Genomic DNA, 27,636 nt, shown 5'->3' with positions numbered 1-27,636 from the left:
GTCTGTACGACAAGATTGTGCACCTAACTTGAATCCAAGCTGAGCGTGTGGTGCGGGAGGTGAACAACACGTCAAGGACTGTGCCCTACTCTGGGCAGGAGCACTAACACCGGGGGTGCAGGTTATGAGCTCTCTAAGCATTTCTAAACACTATTTAATGCAATCGTTAAATAACGCTTACCTGGCACTTACCTATGCCTCCACAGCACCAACATATATATATATGACATATCATAATCGAATATATAATTAAACGTATATGCTACTAATCATGCATAACCACTAATTACATAAAAGGAATGGCATATAACGAAGCATTCAAACTAAATTCTGGGAAATAATATGTATATAGGTATATACGGAAAACAAAAGCCCACTCACTGGTATGTGGAAAGGTCGTAAACCCCCTGCCTCGAATGTGCACGCTCATCCTCGGGATACGTGTCACCTGTCCACGAAATAAAAAACCGGCCAACTTCGTACAGGACGATCCCGACGTCCAAATTTGTCCAACGAAGCACTCCTAAGCTTCTTGGGACCTCACAAAGACATCTACGAGCCTGAAAATGGTACCACTGGACTCCTCTCAACCTCACGAGTTCGATGGTGTAGTTGGTTCCCTCGATCTGTGCTGGTTTGGGTGAGTTTGGTGTTTGTCCGTACGTTTATGGTGATAGGAAGGGAGAGAGAGACACGGGAGAGAGAGAGAGAGTGACAGAAGGTGGTGCAGGTATGGGAGTGTGTGTGTGGCCTAAAGACATGCCAACACAACACAAAAATAACCAAATTACGTATCGAAAACAAACTAAGGGCAAAACGGTCTTTTCACACGTACGTTCCCAATAATTCCGGGACGGGATGTCACAAGATTGCTAATCTCGTTGTGAAGTGATAGGAGCATATTCATGCGACTTAAATGGCTTGTTCTCGTGCATTTACGTTATGTTTCTCTAGTTATTTTAGTCCTTTATGCTTCTTTTGTGTGTTTTCAGGTTCTAAGGGCTTAGGGAGCAAGAAAGTGCATTTTGAGGCTATTTGGAGCATTTTTAGGCATGGATTGGATAGCTTAATCATGGAGCAAAGAGGATGGACGAAATTGAAGCCTTGTATGCTCTTTGGGACATAAAACAAAGGGCCTAGCCCAATCAAACAAATCCTTTAAGCCATGGAAAACCTCTAGCCCAATCAAACAATCCATCAAAGCCATGCAAAACCACCAACACATGCACTCACATGCATTCACATGCATTTCAAGCACCAAACATTCTCCCTTGCCGTGTGTTTCCTTGTGTCTCCCTTCCTTGCCATACAAGGAAGGGCTTTGTTCCCTATTTTAAACACTTAAACACCTTCATTTCTCATACCTATTTCAGCCATAACGCACATGCACTCTTAATCATTCATCATTGCACCACATTCCAATCATCCACACACACTTCACACAAACACTTACCATTGCCGTGTATCCCCTTCCACTTTCCAGCTTCCCACTCCTTCAATTCAGCCACCATTCATTCTTTATTCCACATGCAATCATCATCACACACCCTAGCTACCATTCACATGCATTCACATGTATCACAACCCCAAAACCATCAAGAAATCATCCTTTGCCGTGGCCTACCCTTCCTTTTCCAGCTTTTCACATTGCAATTCCAGCACATCCTTTGCTTTGCATCTCCACAATCTCATCCATCTCCCTTTGTGCCGTGCATTCCCTCACCCTTTAATCATTAAGCCACTTGCAACCCTTCATCATTCATCACACATCCCTTGGCATGCAAAACAGCAAGTTTTAGATGGTGTTGAATTCTTCAAAGGACTTTGTACACCAAGAAGAATGATTCAAGAGAAGGTAGTGGCTGGAAAAGATGTAGAAGGCATCAAAGAAGACATATTTGAAACCACAAAACCCAAAGAAGTTGAATTTGATGACATTGGACAAGTCATAACCATCACATGCAATCTGGCCAAGTCCAATATCCCTGAAACTTTCAAGGGAGTGGTGTTTTTCATTGAGTTCTTGTCGGAGCACACAGGTAAGCCGCCTCCAATTTTCTTTTATACTAATATGTTGTTAATGATCCAGGCACCCACTCTAGAATTTAAACCATTACCGGATCATCTCAAGTATCACCCCCCATTCAAAGATCAATTCCATGTCGTGGGTCCTAAGTGAGAAAAGAAGTTCTTCGTCCGGCTGCAAGACGTAAAAGAAAGCGCTACTTGGGAGGCAACCCAATGCACTGAATAAAACAAAGCTTGTTCATTAATTTTCGAGAAATTACAAATGTATCTAACAAAGAAAGAGAAAGATGGAGCCTTCACAAGGGTTGTGTACGTGAGGCCCCACTACGTGGCAACACTCTAGGAGCAGGAGGCATCGGAGCAGGAGGCATCGGAGCGAGAGGCATAGGAGCGGGATGCACCGAAGATAGATCATTCAAGGCCCCAATCCTTGGTGGAACGCTAGATGATGCAGGAAAGAGGTGCCTCTGGAAGAAAGCCGCAAGCCTTTGACGGTCATTTTGAATTCGACCTTCAGATTCTTGCAGCACATCAAGCTTCCTCTTCATGCCTGTCGAATAATTGTTGGCAAGCACGTGCAAACTTCGATTCTCGTACTTAAGCTGTTTGATCTCTTGCTTAAGACTCTCCACCTTCGCCGTCAATGATTCAACCTGACAGGAGCGAGCAAGTAGGCGTTGGCCCATGTTGGACACAAAGCCAGCGCACTGAACACTGAGAGCCAGGGACTCTTGAACGGCCAACTCATCGGACCGTCCTGAAAGCAGCTGACTATCTTTGGGAGTGAGGAGGTTCCGAGCTACTATCGTAGCCGTTGTTGCATCCGTCATCACAGAGTCCTCACCTGTAAGAGGGCCATGAGAAGATAAGAAAGACAGGCACCATACCTTATCTTGACGTGGCGCAACCGGATCACTGCTTAGATTCAAATCTAAGCAAATGTTCGATGGGTTAGATGAGCTAGGCATTTTTCAAGAAGTTAAAAGAGAAAGATTGGATGGAGTAAAATCTCGACGGGCCGGAGACGATTTCTGGGCAATCTTCAAAGTGTGCATGATAGAGGTGATCGATCACCTCTATTAAAGGAGAGGCGACACAATCACCAATTCAGAATTGAAGAGACACCACCCTTCAAAGCAGATTTTCTGGCGTAAAGATCGCCAGCTCTTCAGAAAGCGTGTGTAACTTTGTCAAAAGCTCCCGGCTTTTCAGAAGACGCGTGGAGGCCGAGAAAGCAGCTACACACTTTTGCCGACAAGCGTGGGTGACAAAGCCGAAAGCTCCCGGCTTTTCAGAAAGCGTGTGTAACTTTGTCAAAAGCTCCCGGCTTTTCAGAAAACACGTGCCACTTTGTCAAAAGCTCCCGGCTTTTCAGAAGACGCGTGGAGGACATTGCCGCATCCGCACTGCCACTTGCCATTACAATTCCTATATACATCAACATTCATGGCAAGGCATACACCCAAAAACGCATAACTTTCCTTCTCGGGCGAAAATGTAAGCTGCAACCAACCCTCTCAAACATGCTCAGTTTTCTTCTTCCCTTGAGAGCACCTATTCTACCATTGATGTATCCCCCAAAGAAGATACCAGATGCCTGGAGTACGGATGAGGCAAGAGGAAACGATGGATCGAAGCATGTGGAGATAAGCGCAACAAATATATGTGCTGATTCATTCGATGCCTCTTCGAAAGCAAAGGTATCTCATATCATCAAGGGCGAAAGCAAAGGTATCTCATATCATGCTCTTTCCCTGTCTTTTCCTTTGTCCTTGATATTACTTGCATGGCAAAGTGAAAGAAGCAATCAGCCGGCACTTGGAGTCTACCTGGACTCTATTCCCTGGTTGCTTACCTAGCGTTGCTCTCGAGTAGTCATCTTCAACGGTTGATACACTTCCAGAGAAGGGACCACTTTTGCAAAGGGGAGCAAGTAAGGCAAGTGAAAATGATACATTGAAGCATGAGGAGACAAGCAACAACTGCATATGCTGAGCTATCCTCTAACCCTCTTCAATACGAATTGGAGAGATTGAACAAAGAAACAGATAAAAGGAGTAAGCTCAGACCTTCGGGGGAGACCAAAAGAATCCTGCTGCCCAGTTCAAGAGTAGCACAAAGGAAAATCAACGATGGGAGGAAACCAAAAGAATCTTCAGCCCAGTTCAAGAGTAAGCCTGTGGAAAAACTCAAGATCAAGCCTCACTGCAATCACCAAGGAGAAGATGGAATTTACACTCCATAACCAGATTTGCATCCCTAAACTCTTCTCTTTGTTAGATACATTCTGCCATGTTTAGTTTGTTTGGTTGCTGTTTATGTGTTTACTTTTGTTTGATGTGTTTTAAGCTTAAAACATTGAGGACAATGTTTGATTGAAGTGTGGGGGGGGTAACTAAGTATGTTGATGCAAATTCGTTGGATTTTATCACCCATAACTTCAACTGTTGTTCCTTGCTGTTTTAAAATGTTTTTAAACTGATTTGGAATGTTTTAGTGTGTTTTGTTTTATAACTCCGAAAATCACAGAAAAATTTGAAAAACATGTTTTGAAAAGCCTAAAAAGAGTGTTTTGAGTCGTTTTTGTGTGTTTGTGTCGTAGGTCACCTTCCAACGCAATGATGAGGATTTGGTTTTTAATTGCATGACTGTTAAAAAGAGTTATAAACATGGAGAAAAGTTTGATATACTCTTGGTATATGCTTGGTTATGGTTATAATGTATGACTTCACATGCAATCAAATATGAAAAAAATTTGTTCTTGTAACATGCTTGAAGGAAGGAACTCAAACAAACGCTACAACCTTGTGAGACTTGAGCCTAAACGTTATTTGGAGAGTTAAAAATCTGTGCATTATTGTTTCTAAAGTCGTTGCATGATCTCATTATTCTTTGCTTGGTTACTACTTAGAAGGCGTTTCATCATATAGTTCCAAATGCTAGAACTCATGCCCATTTCATTCAAAGCATGTTATTGATTTGCATAACACATATTCAAGAAGAAGTTGTGTAGTGACCACCACCAAAGCCAAATTGCCATATTTCCCTATTTTATTTGTTTCGTAGGATTTAACCCCGTTGAGCCTTGTGTAGCCTACTGTCTTTGTTAACCCACAATTATCCTCACCTAGCCTAGAGTAGGACCACCCATACCTTTGTTCTTGAAGCATAGTAAAAGCATAACTCAAGATGAATTCCTTTTGATCATTGCATTGTAGAAAACAAGTGTGGGGGAAGGATTCTTGATATATGGGTATGCCAAAAGTCTTGAAGGAGGCACGGCAAAGAAAAGAAAGAAAAGAAAAAAAAAAAAAAAAGAAGAGTTGAAAAGATGTGAAAAAGTATTCTCAAGTGTTGTTTGTTGAAGGAAGGGTCCAAAACGTTGAATTCGGCCCTAATTGATTGCTTGAAACTTCCCTTTGAGATTAAAAGTTGATTTCTGCATTTAAAAGTGAATTCTAAGTCGATTCGAATGCTTTGCTCACTATTTATTTAAGAACCTTTGTTTTCCATATCCCTTCTTTGTTAGCCAAACACCCCAAGCCCCATTACAACCCTTGTCTTCTATCTTGAATGTTGTGCATTTCAATTGGTAGAGTTTGAACTTGGTATGAGCATATGGTGTCACTGGTTCTCGCATCTAAGTGGTAGCATTCCATTCATGAGATCATATCTAAACATGCTTATTAACTCCAGAAATTGCTTTCTTTGTGATACATATATGTGAGTGTTCGTTTTCATGTTTACATCAATCTTCTCACATATACTTAGTGTAGGGTGTGTAGTCAGAAAATCTGAGTGAAAATTGAGTGCATATCTTGTGAGGAATTGAGCAAATTCTCTAAGGCATGTTACTACATTCAAAACATGGTTTTAAATACTTAATTGTGAAATAGTATGTGGTGACTATGATTAAGAATGTACTTAAGTGTGAAGATGACTAAAATCTGTGGGAATGATGATTTTTAACATGTCATGTGCATTGGAAATCCCTAAGACGATTGTTGGAAGGTTTAGGTTGTGTTTTACTTGTTTTGTTTCGTTTCGTTTTGTTTTGTTTTTTTTCTGTTTTGCTCGAGGACTAGCAAAAGCTAAGTGTGGGGGAATTTGATAGGAGCATATTCATGCGACTTAAATGGCTTGTTCTCGTGCATTTACGTTATGTTTCTCTAGTTATTTTAGTCCTTTATGCTTCTTTTGTGTGTTTTCAGGTTCTAAGGGCTTAGGGAGCAAGAAAGTGCATTTTGAGGCTATTTGGAGCATTTTTGGGCATGGATTGGATAGCTTAATCATGGAGCAAAGAGGATGGACGAAATTGAAGCCTTGTATGCTCTTTGGGACATAAAACAAAGGGCCTAGCCCAATCAAACAAATCCTTTGAGCCATGGAAAAACCACCAACACATGCACTTATATGCATTCACATGCATTTCAAGCAACAAACATTCTCCCTTGCCGTGTGTTTCCTTGTGTCTCCCTTCCTTGCCATACAAGGAAGGGCTTTGTTCCCTATTTTAAACACTTAAACACCTTCCTTTCTCATACCTATTTCAGCCATAACCCACATGCACTCTTAATCATTCATCATTGCACCACATTCCAACCATCCACACACACTTCACACAAACACTTACCATTGCCGTGTATCCCCTTCCACTTTCCAGCTTCCCACTCCTTCAATTCAGCCACCATTCATTCTTTATTCCACATCTCATTTTCATACACAACACACCACAAACACATCTATTCTTCCTTGCCGTGAGCTCCCATTCCCTTATAATCCAAACACCACTCCTCATCCATTTCCATAATTCCCCAATCCATTCAACACACCAACAACATCCCTTAGACCTTGTGCCACAATAAAGAGGAAGAGAAGAGGGCCTAAACGTTCATACAATTCAAGTTTGAGTTGTTGGAATGTTTAGGTGTTTCTTTATTTCAATGTTTAATTTCAATTCTCTTTGTTTTGTACGTATGAGGAACTAAACCCCCCTTAGCTAGGGGGTGATTCGAAATACATGTTTATGCTTGCAATATGATTTGATTATCTTTGGTTGGAATTTCATGAGTTGTGGATTCAATTTGTTTAACTATTTGATTGATAACCTATTTATGTATGTTTATTGAGAGTGCACGCTTAATTTTCATGCATGAATATGACGCTAGAATATAAGTGAGTTTCATCTAATAGTCATGAACTTATATTCACAAGTATTGGAGGTTGCTTATAAACAATCGCGTTAAGTAAATTCTTGGCATAAGTTTCATGCAATCATAGTAACAAATGCCTCGTCAACACTTATAGTTTTCAAAGAACTTAATGATTCTTGCTTGTATCTCTATTATGCAATTCATGTAGGGAACTTGTGGGGAATGCTTTGGGTTGTCGTATGCAATCATCCAATTCATTAACTTAAGGAAAACTTGACGGTTAATTTAAGCGGACCTAATTAACCCGGGGTGTTGAGAATTCATGGTTTATTGAAAAGCAATTAGAAATCGTTTTGTATGCAAGTATAACATGTGTGGAGATGAACCCCTTAGCTAGCTTCCCATCCATTCATTTCCGTCAAATTCGTATTTACAATTTGTTTTCTTTGCAATCTATCCATTTTAGTTTAATCTCGTCCAAACCTAAATCCCCCCCCCCCATATTTTGTTTAAGTCTTAGTCTTAATCTTTCTTATTTTTAGTTTTGCATTCTTCGCATCAAATAGTGTTTTAAACTTGTTTTTACGTTTTTGAAGTCAAATCCAAGTGATTAACAATCCCTCCTAATCCCTGGTCTAGAACGATCCCTACTTAAATACTTACTACAATTGACAAAAAGAGGGTTTAATTTGTGTGCGTATAATTCTCGCATCATGAAGTTTAGGATCCTCTGCACAGGGTTCAACGGCTTCAACTATATTTGTGAAAAAATAAGTGTGCTGGATCAAGTACAGGTTGTAACAGTAAAGATACTCAAAGGAAATGAACGTCTTTATAGTGAAAGTTGTTCGGTTAGATGAATGTCAAACTCTGAAGTGTACCTGGGATTAACCAATCATATAACACCTCGTTTCGCTAGGAAGTTGATGAAGTGACCTTTTTTGACGATGGAATCAGAAACTCTTCACCAACTGAGACTTGCATAGGTAACCAACAAGGATAAGAGAGTGTTGTTTAATCAAACTAAAGGTCTCCTAGGCCAAAATAGGTTTTACAACCCCAATATTGTAAATCAAACTGAAGGTGTCGCCAGTTGTTGACACGGTGATGTTTAACCAAACTAAATATAAGTCAACTGTGGGATGGGTTAATGATACGTGGAAAGAATGACCGAAATGCCGAAAGCCCATGAAGCGTAGTCCGGCAAGCTCGGCTTAGGCCTATTAAGGATATTAATTATGTCCCAAGTAAAGAAACCCTAATTATGATATCTTAAGGATTAGGCAACTAATCAAGATTCTAGGAAGATTGGGTATCTTATCCTAGATTCTCTCTTAGATAGTCTCCCGATTTGATGAAGATTACTCTTCCTACAAGAACTATCAAGATCCCTATAAATACACAAGCATGGCTATTTATCAGGGGGACATGACATATCTCTCAGACTTCTCTCTAAGTATAATATTCTCTACATCACACATATTCTCTCTATGCCTAACAAAGGCCTTTACATTGCCTCTACATGTAGACACGTCCATGGAGAACTCCTCTGCTTAATACCCCACCATAGGATATTCATTAAGGATGGTTCACCTCATTCTTTCATAAAACTACACCCGTAGTTTAATTCTCCTTCCAGTAGATATGTAGTCAGTCATATTCAGATTCAACCACACCCTCCAATCAACCCTGTTCTCCCCTTGCTGAAGGTCAAGGGCTACTTTGACTGGATTTCGCCTACATCTGCAAATGTGCATGAATTTGGTTCCAACAATTGGTGGTTTCATTGAAAGTGAATTTGTATTTCCCCGACCAAATCACTTTATCAACATGTGAATCTACTTTGGAAAAAAAAATGATCAAACAAAGGAATTGTAGTAATTTCAATTGGAGTGGATTTGTGAGTCTCTCAAAATAATTGTGTCAAAATTCCATAATTTAATTCCAAGTTGTTTGATCGTGGTGAAGAAAAGAAGGCCCAGCGCGCAGCGTTTTCAAATTGACGTTTTTGGATGTTTTGGATATTTTGAAGATCAAGATGGCATATTTCAAGGAAGGTTCCTTCTGAGGATTTGTTGAGGATGTCTTAAGCTTTCAAAAGCGACAACAAAAACAAGGACAATGGTCACAATTACTTAATAAAGGATTGAAGAGTCACGAACCCCAACTCTATATGACTTGAAGAAGAGTTTTATTAATTGCAAGGCCCGGATTTTCCCATGTGAACACAAAAAGAGAGGGTTTGTAATGCCTTTATTTATTTTTGTCTAATATCTTATTTATTTATTTTGTTCTAATATCTTATTGCTTTTAAAAGTTTATATCACTTTACCATGAAACAAAGAGTACAATCTGACTATTTGTTATTGTTTTACAAAAATGGTACATGCTGATCGCACATCCCCTCTTCTTTTTAGATCCCCAGCGTTGGACTAACTCAGTCCAACATCATTTTGGTGGAGCTAGTAACTCCGACAACAACACAACCTCTTTGATGAGCATGGCCAAGTCTAAAGACAAAAAGAAGTACACTCGGGTCAAGTCACCCCTAAAAAAGATATAAAGTTCAACTCCGGAACGAAGTCTCAAGTTCTAGGTTCTGAACCCACATATGAACCATGATGGTTCTACTACGCGGTATCACGATCTACGACACGAAGAGTAAAAAGAAAGAGAGATGATAATCCCATAACTTAGGGACAGGCGTACCCAAGCATATCCGATAAGCATGGACCTAGTTCACAAGGAACTTCCAAGCCAAGAAGCGAAGGTAAGTTAGCCTTCGTGCAGGCCAACACTTCATCGCGAGTCCAACTCGTAGACCTTTCGTCTAAAGTCTACATGCAACTCAATTCAAGTACGTCAACACTCCAAATGGGGTAATGCACTCATGCCTAAAATCCATTATGCACACTCTAATGACCTTCAACAAAAAAAAAATCGACTTCCAAGATTAATTTATTCACAAGACCAATTAGAGACGAAAGCTAAGACGCCCAACTTGATTCCTATTGCTCCAGTCCTTCATTTTGTGAGGTTTTTTCTGTGAATTTTTTATTTTTGAAAATTCGTCATGGGGAAGGGAAATTTAGATAATAAGAAAGCTTCACCCTTTTTGCATTCCACCTTTATATATATATGAGGCATTTAAGGGAATGGATCCTCACTTTCATCCTTACAAAATATTAGACATCTCATTGAGTTTATAGAAATTGACGAACACATGATAATTAAATAGGCAAATGGTTTGAGATTAAATTGAATTTTTGCAAAGATGATATGTGAATTGAGATTTATAAAATACACGATTCGGATCATTAAAATTTAAAGTGAAGTGAGTTCCATAGCTAGTCCCTTTTTTACCCAAAAATGAGAATTCCTTGCCTGTATACACACACATATGTATACGTTACACACATTCTATTTTTTATTTTTAGTGAGGGATTCTGCTTATAAGAGAGAGATTTAAATAGAATATTTAGTTTACATTCTTCTCACTGCATGCAGTAGAATTTTTTATTTACATTTAAAAATGATATAAAATAAAATATAAATATAACTGTTCATCTAGTTGCATCTCCCGATGAGATGCTCTTAAAAAGCACGCAAGAAAATGAGAGGGGGACCCAATGGCAATGGCAGAGACGGAGAGAAGGGACAACTGTTAGCCTCAAATCGTCCACCAACTGCCAAATCTCGACCGTCAAAAATACGTACATGGTCCCGTCCATCGTGTTGGTCGAACATTACAATTATCTCCTCGTTTTTCTAGGTGAGCAATCAAACGTAAAACAAACAAGAAAAATGCTCAAATAAAATTCCCAACAGGAAGAGCAGCAAGAACAATTCTCCTCTCTCTCTCGCTCGTTCCGCTCTCTAAGCTGCTGCTGTGGTTGTTCTGCTTCTGAATACTTCGTGTTTTGATGGAGAAGGAGAATATTTATGGTTTAGATGATGATCATGTGGGGAAGAAGATGAAGGGCAGTGATGGGGGTTTGGAAGGATTTGCTTTGGTTTCTTCCACAAGGATTGATTGGAAACCCAGAAGGAGATCACTAATATCATCAGGTACTACTTTTATTAATTAATTATTTAATTAATTGTTGTTCATGGAGAATTTAAGCTTGGTTTTTGTGATGCTTGCAAGATTTAACTTGCTTAATTTCTACTTACCACAATTGATCGGTTCAGTTGAACTCATTCAATCATTCTTTTAGTTGTAAACTTGGTATGAATCCTAACATTATCCGAAAGATTAAAGCCAAAACACTGGTTAATTAGTTTGGTCTCTCTTTCAAGAGAGAGAGAGAGAGAGAAAGAGAAAGACTTTGCTCATACCTTACTACGTGTATTAAATTGCAATTTGCATTTGTTTTTGTCTTCAAAGGATTACTTACTCCTTTTCAAATCCAGCCAAAAAAAAAAGGTTTGACAAATAGCAAGCACATCTGATTTTTTTATTAATTAACCGAACTGTGAGCATACTTTTATTTCATAAGAAAATGCGACCATACACATTAAAAAAAAGGCAACCATAAGGTTTATTTTAGGGGTTTTTTTTGTTTTTAATTTTTTTTTTCAAATAGAAAATTTGTTTGATAATTGTTTTTAAGTTTCGAAAAATGAAAACAGAAAACTATTTTCTTAAGTTTTCAAATTTTAGCTTTTCATTTTTTTTTAAACTATAAGTAGTTATCAAATGGATTTTCAATTTTTTTTTTAGAAAAAATAAAAATGAAATATTTATCAAATGAACCTTTATTTATCCGTTCTTAATAGTCACTTCGTTTTGGATGCGTTAAAGGTCTATGTGTTTAATTATAAGAATTCCAGACCTAGACATCACATAACCAAATTGGCTACTAATACTTTGCTCCTCATTCAGCACTAAAGCATTAAATTAGGATTTCTTTTTTTTTTTTTTTTGTCAAATCATTTAATTGAGATTGGATTAATAAAAAAGACATATCTCCAATATATGTATCATATTTCTTATCTTCATACGGACAAATTTATGGTCGAAAGTTCTATTTCCTATTGGCTTATTTTATTAAAATCTCACATATTGTTGAATACACCCCTCTCATACTTAATTCACCTAACATTTTCTTTTTTAATTATAATTTATTTTAATACATCTCACAAACATTTCCCAAATACCACCACACCCCCACTCTCAACATACATCTCGTATTTTCTACACACACATCACACCCTTGACATCTTAGGCGCAAATTCATATTTTATGTTTTTTTTTTTTTTTTTATTTACACCCAACACTCTTCACGTATTTGAATTATGAGGTGGTTTCTACATTGTTTCTTCTCCCTTTAAAAGATTGAAGATTTAGGTTCAAGAATCGTCATTGATGGAAAAATATGAAAGCTTACCTTCTGTGAAGCTTCCGAAATGTCGATTTCATGTTACATTTGTCAAAATTTTTTTTTCGATCAAGATGTTTATAGTTTCATTGGTTAGAGTTTTGTTCTACAATGAAAGGGTGAGAGTGGTTTTGAGAGTTGAAGAAGATAATAATTTTGGGATATAAAAGTCAAAAGTGATTTGGGGTGTTGTTAGATTTTTTTTTTTTTTTTTTTTAAATATTTCTAAAGCCTTATGAGGTCGAAATTGTTAGTGCATATTAGGGTATATAAGTCATTTAATATCAAATTTTAATGTGGGGTGTACTTAACATTACGGTGGGTGCCAATAAGAAAGCCTTTTCTGTTTCAATATTTTTTTAGGCTTAATTAGATTTAAACGCTTAAATTTAAAGTGTTTTTTTTTTTTAATCAACCATCTTTGCCTTTTAGGATTTAGCTTAGGTGCATTAGGCCACATTAGTATTTCTCTTTTATCAAATTAAAAATTAGTATTTAATTTTTTTATATTGATTCCTTAATTTGTCCTTTACTTAGTTGAGCCATTTTTTTTTCTGCCAATTTTTGTAAAGTATTTTAGAAGTCGTGGACTCTTTTTCAAAGGAGATAATCTTGGGTTTTCTTTCAAAATATTTAGGGAAAATTAGAATCCCCTACACTTTTCTAATACTCTTTAGATTAAGCATTGGTTCTATTTTGAAATTTGATTAGGACGTCTAAATAATAGTCATGTTAGCATTTTTATATTTATTTAGATTACATGTAATTATTGTGTTTTTTTTAATTTAAAATGTTAATTATCATCCTTTAAGGTTGATATATTTTTTTATGTGGCCTTTTTTTAGGAAGCTAGTTTCTTCTCCCACGTTTGAGCTGTATGGTTTCTTCTCCCACGTTAGAATTCTGTGATCCTCATTTTTGAATTTTGAATGGACTTATCTATTTCTATTAATGGTTGTTTTCACTATTTTATATTGATATCATGTGAGATAATTAGACGTATTCTCTATTTTCGGAGGCTTGAGGCTGGTACGTTCATATAATATATTTAAACGTACCAAATACGTACCAAGAAGATATATAAAGTAACTTACCAAATATGTTTTTTTAAATAAATATAAACGTACCAAAATAATATATAAATGTACCAAATACATACAAAAAAGAAATATGAGCGTACCAAATACATACCAAGAAGATATATAAAATAACATACCAAATATGTACTAAGGAGAAATATATGTTTAATCAAGAGGAAATATATGTACCAAATATGTTTTTTTTTAATGAATATAAACGTACCAAATACATACAAAAAAGAAAACAAACATACCAAAAGGTATATTAAATATAATGGCAAGTCGCATTCATGGGTATTTTGAAAGACTTTTTATTGGAATTAAATTCTACAATATTTATCTACAAGATTTTAGGAGTTTTGATGTATTATCTAGGAATTAAAAGGTATATTTATATAATGGCAAGTTGGGTAATTTAAATTATAAAAAAGGCTACTTCTAATCCACGTGGCACCTAAATTATAGGAAAATGTTTAATTAAAACTCAAAGGCATAAATGTTTAATCTCAAAATTTTAAAACCTAGGCATCTGAATCATAACCCCCAAATATTTATCCAATTATCTCTTTTTTATATTTTTCCAAAAAAAATATTTTTTCTTGTAAAACTAAAGCATAATTTTATCTTCAAGATAAACAAAATGGTGGATGTTTATTTTTCTTTAAATTACTATGTATGCATTTCATTGAGAGAATCATTTTGTATACACTAATGATACGTTTATTATTGGTTTTCATACATTGCTTTCTTCTTATTATCAATTGGTACGTCTGTTTTTAATATTTGATACGTTCAGTTTTGTACATACCATTGATTGGTATGTTTAGTTTCAGTACTTGATACGTGTAATTTTAGATTTTGGTACGTTTAATTTTAATTTTTGGTAAAATATCGTTGATTGATAACTTAATAATTATCTCTCTTTATTTTGGATTTAATAATATAATTTAGGTTTAAAGAAGGATATATTTTGGAGCTTTGGATATTATTTTTGGTATAAATTGGTGGATAATTCAGTATTGTATTTTTAGAAAGAGGACAATTTAAAAACGTGGCACCAAAATTGTAGAAAGTAGTTCAATAAAAAGTCAAAGCTAGAGATATTTGGTCTAACAAATTCCAAAATCAAGCGCCTAGATCAAATTCCCTTAACCTTTTTTGAGATTTATGATTGAGTTGCACCCATGTACAAATGACCTAATTGAGTACAAATTTCTTATCTGAACTTTAGTATTAGCGGTATGGTATGTATGTACAAGGATCACCCCACACTACCTCTATTATCTTTTGTATGCAACCCGATATAGCAGTAAAAGCAAGACGTGTACCCGGATCGACTCAACAAGTTCCCATTGAAATAGGATCCACACACAACTCAACTGATAAGCTATTGTACATTAATGCCCTGTACTTGTATACTGAAATTCCTTCTGTTATTCTGCTCCATATATCGATCACTGCATTCTGGTTCGAACTTTTGATGCCACCACCTTGTACAAAATATGCTGCATCTCTAAATTCAATTGCACTAGAAAGTGAATTTGTTTCCCACAGCTAGCGGGAGGAATATAGACAAGGTAACAGAAGATAATGCTAATGATAGTCCCGACAAACACGAAGCGTCCATCACCAAAGAGGAAATGCAGGACGTAACTACTGCTGCTGAGCTCTCTGAACGTCGAAAGGCCCTTTTTGAACCCTTAGAACCTATAACAAATATCAATGGCAAACGTCCGTCAGCTGAATCCTTACTTCGTCCACCGGACTTTGATGCCACAACCTATCCCAAAGGGTGGCTGATTGGGAAAAAGAGGAAACTAGTTAACGTTGATGTTGTTGAGAAGATGCGGACGATTGCCGTTCAAGAAATGAACAGAAAGGTGTCATTTCCAACACCTCGCATAGTCTCCAACCAAAGGAAACGCTTTTGCAACGTATTAACCTGCTATTATTTGTTGTCGTTTCAGGATAGGGAGATCGACGGGCTAAACGAGCAGTTGGAAGAGGATGCCAGGTGCCTAGAGCACCTGCAACTCCAACTCCTCCAAGAGCGAAGCAAGCGTGCAGACGTGGAGAGAGAGAACGCAATGCTGCAAGACCAGATAACCATGCTCATGAACATGTTGCAAGATGACCCCGTGGACGACGAAGGCTCCTGACGAGCCATAGATGTTGTTTGTTATTTGTTTCCTTATTCTTTTCGTACATTTGGTTGGAGAAAGTAGTCACATAACAGATGCTAAACGGTATAATATTGCAGGTGCTAATGCCCTCTGCGCATGCCTATTACTAAATCGTGAGAATCTTGCGAAGGTCATATGTCAAAGTATGTGTCTAAGCTGTACTTATCTTGGCCAGTTTTATGCGTCAAATGATTCCTCATCCATAATTCAAGTTCGTTCAGTGTCACTGTCACCAAAGGCCAATGCCAATACATCGATAAATCTCAGTGACGTCTTTGTTAAACCAAAGTGATCATCAACACGAAACAAAATTAACAGATAGTGGTGTTCTGGATACAATTCATTAAGAACACACCTAGCCTTTCATTTCTTTCGTTTGCGATTGGAGATAAACAGGTTTGAAACTTCTGTTTAGTGTCCCGTGAAAGTTTACGGTCTCGAAGAGAGGGAGGCAAAGCAATCTGTTGAACGATATCAATTTAACAAGGAAACAGATGGCACCGATGGGCCAAAGAGATCACAGAAGAGCAGACTTTTAGGCCCTGTTTGGCACACCGGATACTATCAAATAATACGGAGTCTGGTGTTTGGTGTCCGTTTGGATTAAATAACCACCGGATTACATAATCCGACCCTACCTCCTTTATCCGGCTGATACCCGCTTAGTTATACCGCCCAAAACTTCGGTATTATTTAGTCGGGTAGAAACACGCCTCTCTCACTCTCTCCATCCCGCATCGCTTGCTCTCTAATCTGAATCCCAGGTTCTTCTCCTCCTCCTCCTCCTCTATTCCACCCTCCTACAACTTCTCCTCCTCCTCCTCCTCCTTTGTTCTGCCCTCCTGCAACTTCTCCTTCTCCTCCTTCTCTGGTCACTGCGAACAGCGTAAGAGGACAATTGCGATGGACTGACGAAACTCGAATGGGAGAAGCAAAGTGCTTCAAAGTACAGAGAGTTCCTCTCGCCGGTCGCTCTACTCGTCTCACATCGCTTGCTCTCTCCTCTGAATCCAAGGTTTTTCCTCCACTTCTAAATTTGAGATTCTTCTTCCTCCCTGTTCCGCCCTCCTATTTTTCTTGCAATTTTTCTTCTTCTCTCTCTGTTCTGCCCTCCTATTTTTCTTCCAGCATTTTTTTGTTTCAATCAGATTGAATCTGATTGTTGTTTCTCTCAAATTTTTGCAATTGGTTTTATTAAATTTTCAATTGCTAAAGAACCCATATGCCTCCTTTGGGTCATATCCTTCGTATACAAAGGTAAGACGAGTACTGTTCTTAATATCTCCGTCTAGCACCACCCAGGCCCCTCCTAGGTACTAGGTGCTAGCTACCATCCCGATTAATCCCTAGATGTTTGAAAAATAAGAACTAGGTTGGTGCTGGCTACCATCCCGATTAATTCCTAAGTGTTTGAAAAATAAGAACTAGGTTGGCGTTATAAACACGTCAGGATTCTTCATCAACGAACGTACATTTCTGAATCTCTTACACGTTTTAACAACCTGCACCTGTTGTATTCACAGACGTGAGAGCCGCCATTTAGATTCCTATGCTTTTGTACAAAGACTAATCCGGGAAAGTAAATGACTACTCGCTAGCCTAATTACATCACAACCTTATGACCAGTTAAAAAGAAACTGAGGAAGAGATGCTATCCTGGGAATATTAAGAAGCAGCTCCCCAAATGAATCCCTTCTCGGCATGGTCAGTTCCTGCTTGTCATGAGAATCATCGTTGGGCTCGCCCTTGGGTGCAGGAAAACCTTCTACAGGCTTACTCTCATGAGCTGATGCAGAAGCGGAGTTGGTTTCCGCTGCTTTCCGATCAATGCTTCCATTCAACCACTCATCGCTTCTGACTTGCAAGTTTAGTTCTGTAGAAGGATCCTTTTGCAAAAGGCAGCAAAGGGAATTGACCCTCGTCATGAGGGACTGCTCATCAGAGGGTAACGTGATTTGGGAGTCACTGAACAAGTACTGCGTAATCTCCTCCAACATGTCTGTGCTAGGTTGTTCCTTTCCGGAAATGCAATTTCCAATGTGGCTTACGAAGTCACTCACTGACATTGACGAAGGAAGTCCAGGAACTTTTATTTGATTGAACTTGCCGAGCGTCTTTGAGGTTCTGGCAGTGTCCATCACTGTATGTAAGAGGACAGGTTAGGCACAGTACTTGTGCAATGCAGTCTCCATAACAAAATTCCACGACAAACATGAATCTCATATGAAGTGCATGCTTAAATTAATAGAGATTAACATGTTTTTATGCCATAAAAGGAACTCATGCCGAGATACATGAAGACCACATGCTTTTAAGTGTAGCAACCATTGACGACATTGCTCGGACCAGAAATCCAGTGTACTCATCTTCTAGATTAAGAGGACATAAATCCCACTAGCTCTGGTCTCAACTTTCTCCAGAATTTATATAATAGAAATCCATTGTCGCAAAACAAAAGAAAAAGGACATCTTTCCATGGACAACTACCGTTTTTCTTCTTTTCCATATGAGGGCTACTTGGACTGGCATTTCATTGATCTCTAGGTAGCAGATGATTTCTTCCAAAAAAAAACATTTAATATCATGCTTGGTGTACACAAGGGGTGGGTGACTTGCTTCCTTTTTTCTGTTTTGGGGTAAAAATAGATGATTTTCTGCAAATGAATGACTTTCCTTCTTCCGACGGGGCGTGAAAAAAATATCAGGATCTAATGCACTCAATAGATAAGCTACAACAATCTAACCTATACTGTGCATCCATGAACCTATCTTAGTGAAACAATTACCAAAAAGGTAGCAACATCTATAGCTCCCTTAACACTCATTATCTTAGGGCCTGTTTGATAACCATTTCACTTCTAGGTTTTAGTTTTCATTTTTTATTTTACTAGATATAAAGAGAAAGTAGGAAAGATGGATGAACCAAGAATGTGGATGGAGTGTGGTAGGAGGGAGGATGGCAAAATGCACATGAAATTGTCATACAAAATGAATACGAAAAACTAGAAAAGATAACCTACTTAAAATTGTTTTCAGCTTTCATTTTTGGTTTATGTTGGTACATTTCATGGTGGCGTATTTCTGTACAAATTAACTTGATTAACCAAATCAGCTGCAAATTAAAATATGGAACATCATGTTTCAAATTCCATCTTTTTCTACTCGTTACTTGTTTCTTTTCAGATTTTCTAATCCCTTATTCAGTGAAAGTAACTCCTCTTATCCTCTGAATGGATAGTACCAGAAAAATAACCAATCCCAACCCATTTACTGAACCAAAGGGGACGCTGATGAAGAGACTTTCAAACATAATTCTCAGGCTCACATACTTTGCCAACAGAATTTCTATTGCAGGGGATCCGTAAGTTATTTTGTGACTATTTATTCTATACATGCAGAGACAGAATTGACGAGATATATAAGCTTCTAACTCAGGTTACTCAACGATATGATGAAAAATGAAAACTTGTTGAATGCAAGAAATAAACAGAACTGCAATTGCATGGGAATAAAATCTTAAACCCACAAACACAAATTTTAATCATAAGTCATGGGGGAGGAGAGTGAGGATTGAATTTTTAGCAAATATAGTAATTAAGCAGCTTTGTAATACTATATGGTTGAGTATTTATCACTGTAACAATTAACTCGGTTTAAGGTTTGCAGATTTACCTGTACTAGGTGAAGAAATTTCCTGGGAATAATTTTGTGGAGCTCTACTACTAAAATCTTGTTCATTTTTAGATGGCGACGAATGAGCTCCAGAAGGTGATGCTGATTCCTGCAAACCAAATATCACAGACCCCTCTTCATTCTTTGTTCCAAACTGATGTCTATATTCATCATCAGGGCCACCTGTTACGGTAGCTCTAGCATCGAAGAACGGAGATTCTAACACAATTTCTGGCTGCTGGCTTAAAAAGTTGAGACGAGGATCACATTGAATAAGCTTTTCGAAATGCTTGCCAAAGAGCAACCCTTGTGGGCACTGCAGAAAATGCCGCCTAAGACAAAGGAAAAATTAAATTAAATTTGGAACACAAAAGATGACAATTCTCCACACTCTACAGTATGCATAATCGGTTGCAAACTACTAAATGAACCTTGTAAAACATTGGATATGTAAAACATTAGAAAAACATCAAGGCATACCAAGTCATTTATAAGGAGTTCCCGCTACCGTGCATATGTGTGCACGTATATATATGATTTCCACGAATGGAAAGCTAACCACTTGTGGGATACCTAACCCAGTGAGATACCCCACGATTGGAAAGGTACAAAGTCTACATGCCTATGTTTGCTACAAGTATCCTTGTATTCTCATGTCACAGACCCAGACTTTGCAGCTTGCTTCATTCATTTAGTACATTTTAATGTGGGCTAACCACCTTTTACATGTGCGGGTGACAGACATATAAAATAATAAAGTTGCTTAGCTGGTTCGGTTCTAAACTTCACGGTAAAGGGTAAAATGATATATAGCATGTTGCTGTATGGCAAGATAATAATTCAGGAGATTGTTTTGGACATAACTGTTCTGTACACCATCACTCTAATTTGGCGAACAAAAAGTTTTACCCTTTATATAAGCTTCTCAATGTTTTAAAAAGTTCTCATAACTATAGTAACTAACCCATACCACTGACGTTTCAAATAAACATGTAATCAATCTAGGAAACATTCTGACAGAGATTCATGCTTTGGTGCTTAAAGCATCTCACTACTGACTACAAGGTTAGAGATACCTGTTCAAAGTGGCTTGTCCAGCAGTAAAATCAGATGTTGCCTGCCACAAGGTATGTTTCCTAGGTTGCGGATTGGTCTCCCTAAAGAAAAGAGGCGGTCTGGCAAGCTGCACCAAGAGATAATATAACAGATTATGAACTGATACGGCGTAATTCCCAAGGGAAAAAGGAAAATTATGTTAAGAGTGACAATTACCACTACATCCAAAGTCCCCGGTCCATCATCCGGGTAGTTTGCCTTGATAGCCACGACATCTGACCACTGAATTTCCATCTTGTTCTTAAGACTACCATCAAGCACTTCCCATACAAGTTTATGCTTGGCAAAATAACATTTCGCCACCAAATCTCCTTCGTATCTTGACTTATACTGCAACAGAAAATCGATAATACTTCAGTCCAACATCCACCATCAATACATTAAACAAAATCGAATACAGAAAACATGTTCGTTTTTGTATACCTCCCAAGTCCCAATCCTAAGAAGGGAAGCCGGAAAGTTCATAGCTTTGAGCTTGTCTGATGCACCGGAAGCAGCAGCTCCCTTGTGACTTCTCTTGCCTAGGGTTGCCAATTTAGCAGATTTTTCTTGAGACAGCTTCATCTGGATCAAATCCAAAAAAGATGGACTTTTTTTGAGCTGCAAACCGAGCGGACTCGGCTCATCCAGCGGATGGCACACCCATGCATCCACATCGCCCGGCATCTGTGACACAAACACCATGAAAAATCAGCACACTCTCGATACATCACATCAAATTTGAAAAAAGCCATATTCATTTCTCTCTAAAAACGATTCCCTAATCTGTTTGGATGCTAAGAAAGTACAAGAAAACTAAAATAATTCAATCAAGCTAATTCAAAATCAAAAAACACGGGGAAAAAAAATATTTTCTTCCTGAAAACGACTCCCTAATCAGTAATCCGTTTGGTTCTAGGAAAATTCAGGGAAATCAAATCAAATCAGCTCAATCTGTGCTAATTCAAAATCAGATAATACGAAAAACAAAATTGAAAGGAGATGAACATATACCTGCGGAGATGAGTCGAGTTTGAGCCGTTTGTGACTCGCACCACGTCGGGTGCCACACGACTCATCGCCGTCCAACTTCACCGTCACCTTTCGCGGACTCATTAGCTGTACCATCGGCGCTAGAATTCACCAACCCCAATCTGACTCGGCTGCACAGCGAGTTAACTCACCGAATTTTCCGAATTTTCCGATCCCGAAAATGTTTATAAAACTTCGCGTCAACGAAACAATAACCGCGTGGCGCTGTCTTCTTTCCATTTAAGGCAGACATGGACGACCGTCACGTGCTACGCACATGTCCCACCGATTCGCCGTGTTCGCGCACAAAAATAGACTGGACCCGATTTACGTAAACGCCCTTGGTGTTGGGCAGTGACTGTGCTCTTGGAGGCAGGCGGCGGCGGCGGATGACGTCAGCTGGTTTGGCGTGTTCTGTCGGGGCCGGGAAGTCACGTGCGCCCACTTGCGTGTTTGGATAAAATTGGGAGCGCCCGCATTCTGAAGGTCGTGTGCTGTGCAGTTGATTTGGAATCAGGATCTTCACCTAATCTAAGGACGAGGATCCTCATGATTAAGGAATATGGATCGTTAGATGAAAATTCAACAGTTATAATTATTATAATTTTAAAAAACTTCATGTTCGTAGCCGTTGAATTTTCATCCAACGGTCCACATCCTTTGGTCATGAGGATCCTCATCCTTAGATTAGGAGAGGATTCTGGTCCGTTGATTTGTCTGATAACTGGCCGGGTGAGTGATGAGTGTGCGGAGTGTCTTGACACGTATGAATTTAAAATCAAATGAGGATCCTTTCTGGATCATCCTTGTGAATATTTTGAGGATCTTCTAATCATTTTCTTTTATTGTAAATCGTACGATCAATTTTTATTCTATATTTAATTTTAAATAAAATAATTTACAATAATTTCCAATTGTACGCTATACGATGAATTAATGTGATTAAAGAATTTTCGACATCTTCGTAAAAAAAATCCGGAGAAATCGTCATTCTTTGAAACCGAGGGAAAGTCTGCCAACGTGTTCTTGTGGATAAGGCTCAGCACCTACTTGTCAACTTGCCTTTTGGCAGTGGATAATTTATAAAATGCGTTATTTGCCTTTTTTAAATGATAGGGAGATATTTTTCGTTGATAATGTTAGAAAGATTACAATTATAAATTAAATTTGTAATTAAAATGAGTTATTAAGATCTATTCTAATTTTTGAAGTAAAACTCAAAGTTTAAGTTCGAAATTTATCTCAACTAGATCTAACCTTTGGGGCAAATATGAATTTTAGTCCAAAACTTATTTCTGAAGCAAATTTAGGTCAGGATTCTCTTGGATTAGTGGGCTTAACCCACCATATATGTTTATTTTTTTAGTTTTAGTTTATAAATTCATTGAATATAATCGCTAAGATCTAATATAATCAAATTTAACAGTAAAAAAGAGATCTAACGGTCCAAATTTAAATCTTATAGCTAAAGTAATTAAAAAACTTTTATGTGTTTCATATTCTTTCATAGTGTTCCATGAGTTTCGTGGTGTCGGTTTAGTGATTTTTCAATATTTATCAAAATCTAAATATTTTTATGTTAACTGTTCATAAAATTAAATTGGTGTAGTCTACATAATTTTTTTTTTTTTAAGTTAATGCTAAGGAGACTAAATTTTTAAACATTTTTGAAAACTAAATAATGTGTCACCAATAAGAAACAAGCGCAATTAATAATTCAATCATTTGCAACTACATCATTTGTTTTGCAAAGTTGGTTTAACATTACCCTTTTATTTAAAGGTAGTGCTAGGAAGACCAAATTTGTAAATCAAATTGTGTAAACCAAATGATGTGGTTGTTGATGATTGAATTATTAATTAAGTATCGATTAACGTACTTATTTCATATTAATGACACATTATTTGATTTTCAAATTTAATTTTCCTAACATTATTCTTTATTTGTTAACCAATAAGCTTGTGGTGTAGTTGGTTAGCAATTTTGGTATAAATTAAAAACTATTCCAATTTATGTTAAAAAGTTGAAGGTGCCTGTGACATCCCACATCGCCCAGGGTAGTGATCCTTATATGTATATTCTCATATCTACCTAGCACGAGGCCTTTTGGGAGCTCACTGGCTTCGGGTTCCATGGGAACTCCGAAGTTAAGCGAGTAGCGCACGAGAGCATTCTCAGGATGGGTGACCCATCGGGAAGTTCTCATATGAGTTCCCAGAAACAAAACCGTGAGGGTGTGGTCGGGGCCCAAAGCGGACAATATCGTGCTACGGTGGTGGAGCGGGGCCGAGAAGTGATCCTCCCTGGCCGAGATGTGACAATTTGGTATTAGAGCCTAACCCTGGTCGTGGTGTGCCGACGAGGACGTCGGGCCCCTAAGGGGGGTGGATTGTGACATCCCACATCACCCAGGGAAATGATCCTTATATGTATGATCCCATCTCTACATAGCACGAGACCTTTTGGGAGCTCACTGGCTTCAGGTTCCATGGGAACTCCGAAGTTAAGTTAGTAGCGCACGAGAGCATTCCCAGGATGGGTGACCTATCGAGAAGTTCTCGTGTGAGTTCCCAGAAATAAAACCGTAAGGGCGTGGTCGGGGCCCAAAGCGGACAATATCGTGCTATGGTGGTGGAGCGGGCCCGAGAAGTGATTCGCCCTGGGTCGGGATGTAACAGTGCCACTCACGTATAAGGCTCTAAATGATAAGACATCGAGGATAATGGTACTGCGAGTGGAGATCCTGATCTAGCTACCACTTCTTGTAGCACGGTGACCATAGATTTGATACCATTGGCCTTAATCGGGTTGGTCTATGGAGATAGGGGAATGAGGGTTACTAGGTTAGTCGGTGGTGACAGCGGGACTTGGGTTGGCAGGAAGCGTCGATGGGATTGATGTCCAGGGAGACACTGGGAAAGAGAGAGGCATATATTATTTCTTCTTCTTCAGTTTTTACTATAAATTTTCAAAATCTTTTGTTTTTGTTAGACTGGTTTCATGTTCCTTTAACAAATTTGGATGAAAATTTTGATGTAGATAAAGATTGTTAACGGCTTCACCACAAGAGTTTGATTGATAGTTTTTCGCTGAGAGCTTGTTTGAAAGTACCCTAGGATGAAAAAATAATTACACTTGTGCTAAATGTTTTCCATTTAGTTCCATAATCTTTTGTGTATAGTTGTCATTGATACTCTTATAAAGGTACAAGTGTTATTTCTTTTCAAGGTTTCTTCATGAGAAACCAATATGAGATTGTGGTAGCACTCCTTGTGTTGAGCAAGTTTTAGAATTGGGCCTTCAAATTTGTGCTATGTTTTCAAATGAACATATCTGATTTTCAATTGCCCAACATAAGGGTGTTTCTGAGGTGCGGATCATCCGTGTTGACAATGATCTAACAATTGAGAATAGACGAGCTCATGAGTAGAACCGGATTGTTGTGACCCAGTGCATTTAGAAAATTTTAAATTTTTTTATTCAGTTAGTATATTTTGTATGAGGAAGGGAAACAGGGAGCAAGCGGGAGGGTTGCTCGTTGAGCACGTTGGAGTGGGAAAGAGAAGGGAAGAAAAGGGAAGAGAAGGGAGTTGGAGTTTGGAACGGATTTGAGGTGGATTGAAGCTGGGTTGCGGTTGCTACTCGGTGATCCCATAACTTTTTTTTTTTGTTTTTTTTTTTGTGTTCAGTGGGTGTGTTTTTTTACAGTGATGGAGGGGACATTAAGGTTGTCTTTGCCGAGAAATAGGCAAAGAGACAAAGGTAGTGAAGGGCGGGAGGGTTCGATTTCAGTTGGGACTGATTGGGCAGCGGTAAATCCCATACCTTTAATTTCTTTTGGTTCAGTGGTTTTTTTTTTTTTTTTTTTGACGGAGACAGAGGGTTGTATTGGGGGGGGGGGGGGGGGCACGAGGAAAAGAGGCGGAGAGAGGCACTACTACAAAAGGACCCAGTAATGCCATTTTAAAAATGGAACTTTAACGAAAAGCTCCGAGGACTGTTCACTTTAAAGAAAAATCACATTTGTACACTAAAAAGTCAATCATGGTACTATTCATTTTACCCTTTATTTTGTCCTTATTGTTAAAACTCAAAGTTTTCAAGCCATTTTCATTAGTTTTCCTTTTTAAAAAAGACAAGAAAAACTCAATTATGTCAGATATTAGCAAAAATCTAACAGAAATTCATGTAAGGCAGATAAAGAATTGATAGCATTGCTTGCATCACGAAAAGGTTTTTGCTGTCAGATAGGACTCTTAATCTGCCAATGGTTGGCTTCCAAAGCTAGAAGTTTAGAGGCCATGGCCTCTTGCCATTTAAGGACTTTGATAACTTCTGCATAAGTGTTAGGCTCAAATGAGCGAGTAATATTGGAAATAAAAGATTGATATGATAGAGATGAACTATTATAAGAAATATAATTACAGAGTGGGTGTCGAGTTCCTGAAGAAGAACATGTTGAAGACAACGATGAAGGTTGTGGAAGGGGTAACTGTCACATCCCGACCCGGGCTCCACCACATCTCGGGCTCGACTACGCCGTATCACAATATTGTCTGCTTTGGGCCCCGACCACGCCCCCACAGTTTTGTTTCTAGGAACTCACACCAGAACTTCCCAGTAGGTCACCCATCTTGGGATTGCTCTCGCGTGAACTCGCTTAACTTCAGAGTTCCGATGAACTCCAAAGCCAATAAGCCCCCAAAAGGTCTCATGCTATATGGAGGTGGGCATGTACATATAAGGCATAGAGGATCCACTCTCCTGGGTAATGTGGGATCTAACAATCCACCCCCTTTAGAGGCCTAAGGTCCTCTTCGGTACACTTCCGGCCAGGGATTGGCTCTGATACCAAATTGTCACATCCAGAGCTCAACTCCGCCGTAGCACAATATTGTCCGCTTTAGGCCCCAACCACACCTTCACGGTTTTGTTTCTGGGAACTCACGAGCAACTTCCCAGGTGGTCACCCATCTTAGGATTACTCTAGCCCAAAACTCGCGGGATTTAACAATCCACCCCCCTTAGGGGCCCAACGTTCTCCCCAGTACACTTCTGCCCAAGGATTGGCTCTGATACCAAATTATCACATCCCGAGCTCAACTCCATCGTAGCACTATATTGTCCGCTTTAGGCCCCGACCACGCCCTCACGGTTTTGTTTCTGGGAACTCACACGAGAACTTCCTAGTGTGTTACCCATCCTGGGATTGCTTTCGCGTGAATTCGCTTAACTTCAGAGTTCCGATGAACTCCAAAGCCAGTGAGCTCCCAAAAGGCCTCGTGCTATATGGAGGTAGGCATGTACATATAAGGCACATCACCCCCTCTCCGTTGGTTGATGTGGGATGTTACAATAACTCAATAGCCTAGCAAGTATAATTGTGAGGCCATAATTTCCACATCTACGGAATAGTGATCTGTCGGCTCGACCTGGAGTGGGTGATATGGTTCCTTGCAAAACTCAAATAAGCACTTTGCAATCAGAGTCCTGTCGATATTATACAATCCGTCTCCCCCTAAGTGCCCAACTGCCTCCACTCAAATGTCAATCAAACCCATCTCATCCAAACTGTAAAAACTCTACTACACGGAAGTTTGGGCAGAGTGATTGGCAACTGACCCATGCTATCACAAATTATAATTTACCGATGATTAATAAAAGTTTATTTTTCGGCAAAAAATATTCAGTCATCAATGAAATAAAAGTATTATTTTAGACTTTTAAAATTGAGAAATAGAATTAATACTAGACTAATTGATGAGTCGATATTATATTATATATTTTATCCTAATGTTAGTTTATTTTTGTTATATTTTAAAATAATTTTAATACTTTGAATCATATTTCCAATATAGGACTTTCGACTTCCTTTGGAGCAAAATGTGGACAATCAGATGGATTTTTGAGTAATTCTAATTGGAGGATGTTCGTGAGTCTCTCAGCTTGTTTGTATCAAAGTTTGACATTTACCCACCAAGCGATTATTATCTGGCGATGAAATAAAGGAGCA

General features: G+C 38.4%; 2 protein-coding genes across 2 annotated transcripts; one reads left to right on the top strand and one right to left on the bottom strand.

Annotated features, from left to right (window-relative positions):
- Positions 1–10,815: 10,815 nt before the first annotated feature.
- LOC103964283 (protein HEADING DATE REPRESSOR 1-like) lies at positions 10,816–16,050 on the top strand. Its single transcript, XM_009377202.3, has 3 exons — positions 10,816–11,249; positions 15,196–15,521; positions 15,609–16,050. Exons 1-3 carry the CDS (start codon positions 11,105–11,107, stop codon positions 15,798–15,800), a joined length of 663 nt encoding a protein of 220 aa, XP_009375477.2. The 5' UTR covers positions 10,816–11,104; the 3' UTR covers positions 15,801–16,050.
- A 1,226-nt stretch (positions 16,051–17,276) lies between these two features.
- On the bottom strand, positions 17,277–21,862 carry LOC103964285. Its single transcript, XM_009377203.3, has 6 exons — positions 21,606–21,862; positions 21,036–21,278; positions 20,769–20,942; positions 20,573–20,679; positions 19,497–19,828; positions 17,277–17,964 (listed from the first exon to the last, which is right to left on the bottom strand). The coding sequence occupies exons 1-6, from the start codon at positions 21,717–21,719 to the stop codon at positions 17,441–17,443; spliced, it is 1,494 nt and encodes a 497-aa protein (XP_009375478.2). The 5' UTR covers positions 21,720–21,862; the 3' UTR covers positions 17,277–17,440.
- Between the last annotated feature and the right edge of the window lie 5,774 nt (positions 21,863–27,636).

The sequence above is a fragment of a genome, unplaced genomic scaffold (genome assembly GCF_019419815.1).
Source record: "Pyrus x bretschneideri cultivar Hongxiangsu unplaced genomic scaffold, Pyrus_bretschneideri_v1 Contig90, whole genome shotgun sequence".
NCBI lineage: Eukaryota > Viridiplantae > Streptophyta > Magnoliopsida > Rosales > Rosaceae > Pyrus > Pyrus x bretschneideri.
Note: the sequence above shows the minus strand (reverse complement) of the source record. Positions and strands in the feature narration are given on the sequence as shown.